The sequence below is a fragment of the Elephantulus edwardii genome, unplaced genomic scaffold, assembly GCF_000299155.1.
Source record: "Elephantulus edwardii isolate Elephantulus edwardi_28Jun2011 unplaced genomic scaffold, EleEdw1.0 scaffold00226, whole genome shotgun sequence".
NCBI classification, from domain to species: Eukaryota; Metazoa; Chordata; class Mammalia; order Macroscelidea; family Macroscelididae; genus Elephantulus; species Elephantulus edwardii.
Genome location: NW_006399976.1, coordinates 921,220 through 929,173, shown reverse-complemented (window position 1 = coordinate 929,173; position 7,954 = coordinate 921,220). Strand labels below are relative to the sequence as shown.

Here is a 7,954-nt window from a genome sequence, read left to right as displayed (position 1 = left end):
CTCGACCTCCAGGGCGGTGGGCGGCTCCCCTGAGCCATTCTGCCAGTGCAGGAGGTCAGCTCGTGGCTCGCGGCCCAGGTTCTCCACCAGCAACCGACCATTGCGGTACACGGTGATCCGACGCTGACAACGGACCAGGCCGGAACGGTCCTCCTGGGCGTCATCCGGGGATGCCGCTGGTGGCGGCGGCGGGGTAGGGGCCGGGGCGGGCCCGGCGTGTTTCACCCGCAGTACGCGGCCTGGCTTGACCTCCACAAAGGTGTAGCCATCGCTGGACTCCACGCTCTCCAGGGGCCCCACGGTGTTGGGTGGTGCGCCCAGCAGGCAGCAGAAGATCCCATCGGTCACCCCGGTCAGCATGGTGCGTCCTGTGAGTGGAGGACAGTTGCCAGCTCAGGGGCCATCCCTCCACAAACACACACAGAGCCCAGACCTCTGGAGGTCAAGTATTCCACTGCTGTCTTTGTCGTGTACCAGTAGAATTGGAACGGACCTATAGCTGACCCTCCAGAGGGTTTTCAGAGACACTTAATCCCACCAGAAAAGACTGATCATCAGTCTCCCGCAGAGCATCGGGTGGATTTGAACCGCATGCCTTTGGGACTGCAGCACAGCTACTTGCCACGAGGCCACCAAGCTACCATTACTAGCCCAGCTTTTGCTAAGAGGTTCCAGCTTGAGCAAGAGCCAGCCCAAATACCAAAAAGAGGCTTTATCTGGACAGTGCCAAACTGGTGGCTGGCTACCCTCCCAAGGCAGCCAACACAGAGAGAGACAGAGGAATCTATATATACTTATACAGGAATCTAGCTATATACTTGGCCCCAGGAATCATCTACAGAGAAGGCAGTCGCCCTGGGGGGACTTCCTGGAGGAGGGACATTATGACAAATTTGACCAGCTTGAGTTTATCAGTTATGGAAGTCTAGAGGTTTTGTGTTTAACCTACCGGTCTGCTAGTCAAAAGCTGGTGGTGGGAACCACTGGCTATTTGAAGGGAGAAAGATTGACAGTCTCTTGTGTAACAGTGAGATTCTTTTTAAAGAGAAAAATGAACTGGGGGAGGGAAGGTAGGGAGGAAAAAGTGCAACAATGGATGACTAGAAATCCAAGTTTTCTGTGAACTTTAAAGTATTTTAAAAAAAAATTTAAAAAAGGGTAGCTTTGGAAAACTGGGTTCAAAACCACTCAACAACAGTGGGTTTTTTGGATGGCCTCCTTGGGTGGGACCAACAGTAAAGAGCTCGACTATTCAGTGAAAGGTTAGTGGTTTGAATCCACTCAGAGGCACCATGGAAGCCAGGCTAGGGAAGCTGCTTCACAAAGTCCACAGTCTTGAAAACCCTATGGATGGATTCTACTCTGCACATGTTTAGTCTCCATGAATTGACTTGCTGGTCACTAATATTGATAGTATAAAGCAACAACAATGGTAACTATCACAGACCGCTGAGAGAACAAACAGGACTGAACTAGAGAGGGTAAAACCAGGTTGTTCCATGGAGGCAAGGATATTGAAGCTCTGTCTCACATACTTTGGGCATATAGCCAGGAGGGACCAGTCCTTGGAGAAGGACATCATGCTCGAAAGGGTGTCGGGACAGAGGGGACAGTGCAGGAGAGGAAGACTCAGGATGAGATGGATTGATTCAGTAACTAGGGTAATGGGGGCAAGTGTGTTGGAGGCAGTGAGATTGGCTCAGGCTAGAGCAGGGTTCAGAGCTACTGTTCAAAAGGTTGCAGATGACTTGGCAAAACATTAAAAAAAAAAAGACAACTACAACATGGTTGCCTCATTCCTTCATTCAATTACTCCCCTCTTCTTTTTTTAAGAAATATTTTACTGTGTTTAAGGTAAAGGCTACACAGCAAATTAGGCTCCCATTTAATAATTCCTACACAAATTCTATGAAACGGATTGCATTGTTCACAATGTGTGATCATTGTCATTCACTCTGTTCCAGTTGTACAACTTCTGGTACTCTAGTTTTCCCATCCCCTTACCTTCTCATCTTTGCTTTAATGCAACTTGTTACCATTTTAGGGTATATTTTTTTAAAGAGATCATTACTCTTAAGTGATAATATTTCTGTTATTTAGTTAAAACGTGACCTCAAAAGATCATTTTGGTTTGAGGGGTAAAGAGTATCTCTATTGGGCCTCTATTCTTAATCAGTCTAACTAGCCTGAACTTTTTTTAAGAATTTGAGTTCTGTTGCATAGTTCTTTCTTGTTGGGTCAGGGTTCATCTAATGTGGCAAAACCAGTATTATGTTTTGAGGGCTGTGGAAGGCATCATCAGAGATGCAGACCTACACTGAGCCGCACCCTAGGCCTCTACCTAGGGTCCAGAAAGGTGACAGACACCCTGGGGAAGGAAGATGGGGAATGCATTGTAGAAAGCCCTACTCAACACCTCACTTTGAGTGGGTCTCTTCTAATTAAAACTACATACATATTGGCAGAGCACAGCTGGAGGACTCTGCTCCCCCCCATCCGCCCCCGCCCCGTGGTTCCAACATCTGCTCAAGAAGGGTGAGCTAGCCCTGTTTCACAGATGGGCAAGTTGAGGCCCAAGGGCATGAAATACGTGGTTTTCAAAGGATGCTGGGTGGAAGCTGCTCTCTATACCCTAAATTCTACAGTTGACCAGGATAAATACCAGTGGTGGAGACGAGGAGATGGAGGTACCTGGGCTATAGTTGGGGGCCTCTACGCTTCCGTCCTTCTCGCTGCACCCCCCGCAACCCCCCTTGTGTGTTCATGGTAACCGTAAGCTGTTACATAACTCGAGGGGAGTCCCATGCAGCTCCCCCACTATCTAGGGCCTAGGGGTGCTAGGAAGGAGCGCCCCTGCTTCTGATTCCCAGTCTGGGGGCTTCTGGAGACAGCACATTGGTCCAAGGCTGGGCCTCAGGGGGTGATGAAGGCGGCTGGCCGCGCCCCCACCCCAGGATGGCCCCCCACGGTTTGCAGATGTGCCGCGCCAGCCCCTGCCCTCTGGGGCCTGTCAGCCCTGCAGCGAGGCTGGGGCTGCTAGGGCTTTGCGGCTTCCTAGGAGTCCTGGCCTGGAGGGCACCTTATCTCTGACACGGGCCTCAGTGCCCCCCGTCCGGGCCCGCTCCCTTCTCACCTCATCGAGGGCCCCCGGAACCCAGGTTGGGGCAGGCGGGTCCCGAGCCGAGAAGTCAGCATCCGCCGGCAGGTGCTGTTTACATGGTGGCGCGGTGTCTGGCCAGGCGCGACTACGCGGGCGGCAGCGGCAGTTGCGGGCCCAGGGCAGTCAATGCGGGGGCATCCCACGGCCGCTGAGCAAGCCGGCCCTTTAAGTCCCTGCCCGGGAGGGCGGGCCGCACGCAGACAAACGGGCTGGCAGGCCAATCGGTGCTTTCAGCTGAATTGGCCTAGTTAACTGGCCAATTAAAGGTGGCGGCGCTAAGAATGGGGCTGGTTCTAGGTGCAGCGACCCCGCCCCTTTCAGGGGGCTCACGGAGGTGGGGGAGGTCCTGGGCCTGGCCCAGGGCTGAGTCTAGGGTCGCAGCCTGAAGTCTGCGGGCCTCCATGAAGGAGGAGGGGCTTGAGATCTTCATTCTCCGCATGGGGTCACCCTAGCCAATCCCAGCTTCCAAAAAGTCCTGTTGCCGCCAAATAGAGATCCCTTGCCCCTATAACCTTCTAGATACCTACCCATGCCTTCAAGAAACAGCCAATCTTTCCAATTTCAAGTGAGAAAACAGAGCTTATAAAGGGCAAATCACTTGGCCAAATTCCCAAGGTAAGCAAAAGGCATAACTGGGACTTGAGCCCAAGACTATATGATTTCAAGTAGTGATTATTGTTATTTGCCAAACTTAAACACAAAAGTCTAACAGCTGTGAGCAAGAAGAGAATTTGTGTTTCACAACTCCACTTCTCAAATGAATGGCTCCTAACCGAGCAAATTCGTCTTGAGAGAAGTGCCGCTGAAGTGCGTTTTAGACAAGGATGGAGAGAAACTCTTATCTACTTTGGATGTGCTACCTGGAGGGGTCAGTCCCTGGAGAAGGACATGGTTAAGGACTTGGAAAAGTAAAAGGTCATCTAAAGAGAGGAAGACCCTCAACAAAAATAGGTTGATGTAGGGGCTGCAACAATGAGTTCAAGGGCAGCACTGATTTTAAGGATGTTTCAAGACTGGGCAGTGTGTCATTTGGCTGTACGTGGGGTTTTTATCAGTCAGAGCTGGCTTGATGGCACCTAACAATAACCAATGGAGCTGAGGAGGGTGGTAGCCAGAGGCAGGTACCTGCTTCTCTGTGGTCCAGACAGGAACCCCAAGAAAGTGAGAGTCAAAGAGCCTAGTGTTCAAATCCAGTCTCAGTTGGAGAAATGGAGGCTTGGGGAGGTCATTTCTCTAAGCACCTATTTGTCTGTGAAAGAAATTCTATCCTGAGTTTGCTATGCAGATTAAAACAGCTTGCTCATAACAAATGCTTAACAAATTGGTCTATCATTCATTGGCATTTTTATTATGGTGGTGGTGGTGTGCTGAATGAAGGTGCAGGTGCCATAGACTGCAGGAAACAATGGGTTAACTGTTCCCTCGCTCCTGGTCTACTGCTTTCCCCAGGAATTTGCTGCCATAGATGGATTAACTCCAGCCATTTACACTTGCCTACTCCTACTCCGGGTACTCCTGGGAGACGACATATATGATTTCATCTGCATGCCTTCCTTAAACACTCCCACTGCATGCTGGAGGAGGCTAGGGCTTCCACAGGGAGTCAGGTCCAGGCCAAACCGTTTTGAGTACCCCGGGCAGAAGGGAGAATGTGGCTACTACAGGCACTCCAGCCAGATGGAGTCAGGGTTGAACCAGAGGAAGGGACAAGACTGAAGAACATCCTGAAGCAAACGTCTGATTATCAAGGGTGAAGAATACCAGGCAGAGAGGAGGGTGTGGTGTGGCTAAAAGGCAGTATATGTCTGTATGTAAAGGGCCTGGCATGCCTGGTGAATGACCTGAACATTTTTCCCTAAGGCAATGCGGAGCCATAGAGGGCGTCTAACAGGTCAAGGTGATCAGTGCATTAGAAAAATTTATTAGTTTTTTTAAAAGGGGTCAAGACCAGCAGGCGGAACTCTGGAGCCCCTTTCATTTATCAGGCTTGCAGAATGAGAAATGAAAAGGCAGAGAGAATGGGGGACCACCCCAAAGATTTCCAGTCTGCAAGAACTCGGGCTTTCTGGGCTCCCTGCCAAGGGGCGGAGAATTGGCAGGGGCCAAAGAAAGGCTGCCAGCCAGCTGTGTGCCATCTGCCTGGCTGCTGCTGGACACGGGGCGGGAATATATCAGCCTTTCCAGCCGATGCCACCAGCTGCGCCATGGTCACCTCGGGACACCCTCTACTGGTGAACAGAAGGCACCTCAATTCCCAGCCGTCATTGGGTCAGTTCTGTACGCATGCGCCTCACGAGGAGACACCCTTCTCCATCTGTTGGGTCTCCACAAAGGACTACATTCCCTTGCAGTCACCGAAGCTCACGCTTGTCTGCAGGCTTGGAACTACAACTCCCAGAGTTCTTTGCGGCAAAGCCAGCTTTCCTGTATGGCGAACTACACCTCCCAGAAGTCTGTGTTCCGGAGTGGCGGAACTTACGACTTTCCTGGCGACAGAGACGAGTTTACTAACGCAGGCGATGGCTTCTTTGGCTTTGTCTTTGGCACGCGTGTGGGGTCCTGCCAGTCGGTCGACGGCTCTGCTAAAGGCCAGGTGAGGCTTCAGCGGCATTTCTTTCCAAAACTGGAAGTGAGAACAATATAGAACAATGCAGTAGACTAGCGCCTACTGTTGACCTTCCTGGTAACAAGCCAACCCCCTCGTGTATTTATGGAACGTCTAATTGCATCCAGAGGCTGTCGCGCGGCGCGGGTCGGGAAGCTGAACTTTCAGAGAAGTTGAGCGCTGTGTCTGAGGTCACACAGCGCTGTCTCTGACCTTTTCCCCCTTTTCTGCTTACATAGGTGGCTCCAGCCCCGAGCCTGGCTGGGGCTCCCGGACACCTGGGGTCTACCCACCCTGCAGCCAGTCCGGGGCAGGACGCGCGGTAATGAGTATCAGCCGAGTAACATCAAACGCAAACGTAAGCATGGCTGGATCAAGCGCCTGAGCACGCCGGCCGGCGTGCAGGTCATTCTTCGGCGCATGCTCAAGGGGCGCAAGTCGCTGAGCCATTGACCTGAGCTGCCCTGGAGAAGTTCATTAAAGCCGTGTCCTCATCCCGGACTTCCTCTGGATTTTTGTTTTGTTTTCACAGAGAAGGGAACATACTCTGACGGCAATGGGCTCCCAATTTCGTGATTGGTGCAGAAGAAGATGGAGGGTGAGACACTGAAAAGGGGGCAATCAAACCTTGTAAAATCTCTTTCTTTAAAAATATTTGGAGTTTGGAAGAACTTTGCACATACACATCCACAAAATAATAATGAGTGAATTGTTACCTCGACCACCGTCAACCAACCACCCATGCTAAATTCCTCGTAGTTTCATAATAGATCTCAGATTCTTTTATTTGTTCAGTAAGTAATTTAAAATATTTCTCATGAAGATAAAGATTCATAATCCCAACATTTACTATACTTGAAAAATTAGTAATTAACTCATTAATGTCATTAAATACAAAAATGTCATTCCTACTTGTTTTATTTATTTGATAACTTGTTTAGGTTTGGAAAGCGAACACTGCTGGTGAGAGGAGTGTTAAAATTCTCTGTCCTTAAAGATGGGGTGTAAGGACCCCTCTGAAACTTACTGGACTTTGGGAAGTAGGTCTTATTTGATCTTGGGAAAAAAACGCCATCAAAAGGCTTCCTGGAGAAATTGTTAAGACACTCAGCCCGAGAAGAGGATTTGGCAGGGACAAATGTGAGTGAGTCCCAGAATTCAGATCAGAGGAGTTTTGACTGAATCCTTAGAGTATTGTGCAGAATCAGACTATAGTGGATAGTTGGAAAATCTTCAAACAGGTAGTACAGGAGTGAACTAGCAGACCCCAGACCCACTGCTAAGTAAGTTGATACTGCCATGTGGCAACTCTTAGTCAGTAGGATTGCCTTAGAAGTTTTGCAAAACTGTATATTTTTTTTTTTTTATGGTGAGAAAAATTTGTATTTAGAATTAGCCAGCTGGACTCAGTTTAGATGATCCCAATTTTGTTAGCAATATCCAAAGCATCAAAGTCAGGAGCAAGTCGAACATAGGCCTTCTTCTCTCCATCAGGCTTAATTAAGGTGTTGACCTTGGCCACATCAATGTCATAGAGCTTCTTTACAACTTGTTTAATTTGGTGCTTGTTAGCCTTGACATCCACAATGAACACAAGTGTGTTGTTATCTTTTATCTTCTTCCTGGCTGACTCAGTGGTCAGGGGAAACTTGATGATGGCATAGTGGTCAAGCTTGTTTCTCCTAGGGGCGCTCTTCCAGGGGTATTTGGGCTGCCTTCAAAGTCCCAGCGTCTTAGACCACCAGAAGGTGGGTGCTATGCGGAAATTCTTTTTTGTGTGTGTGTGTGTGGCTGTGGATGCCCTTCAGGACTGCCTTGGCCTTTAATGCCTTTGCTTTGGCTTCAGTTTTGGGAGGGTAGGGGCTTCCTTCTTCGCTTTCATTGCCTTCCTTCATAGAAAGGAAAACTGTAATTCTTCAAAGAAACAAATGCCACATCTTCAGAGGAGCTTGTGGGTTCGAACCAAGGACCTATTGATAGCAGCTAGTGTTTATAACCACTGTGCTACTAACACTTTTTAGGATCAGTATTATTATTTTTAATTTTTTTATTTTATTTTATTATTTTTGTGTGCGTGTACCATCAAATCAGATCTGACTGGTACAGGAGGAGATTGTCCCTCCTTCCCCGGCAGAGCAACTGGTGGACTTGAACCGTTCACCTCTGGGATTGTAGTTGCAGCAATATGT

General features: G+C 49.3%; 2 protein-coding genes across 2 annotated transcripts in view; one reads left to right on the top strand and one right to left on the bottom strand.

Moving 5' to 3' along the window:
• ABHD8 (abhydrolase domain containing 8) overlaps window positions 1-360 on the bottom strand; it is a 4,998-nt gene extending 4,638 nt beyond the window's left edge. The window contains exon 1 of the mRNA XM_006898317.1: window positions 7-360. Coding sequence (XP_006898379.1) covers window positions 7-360 — 354 coding nt within the window. The remainder of the gene's footprint in view (window positions 1-6) is intronic.
• Window positions 361-5,679: 5,319 nt separating this feature from the next.
• MRPL34 (mitochondrial ribosomal protein L34) lies at window positions 5,680-6,218 on the top strand. Its single transcript, XM_006898268.1, has 2 exons — window positions 5,680-5,753; window positions 6,005-6,218. The coding sequence occupies exons 1-2, from the start codon at window positions 5,680-5,682 to the stop codon at window positions 6,216-6,218; spliced, it is 288 nt and encodes a 95-aa protein (XP_006898330.1).
• Window positions 6,219-7,954: the final 1,736 nt, after the last annotated feature.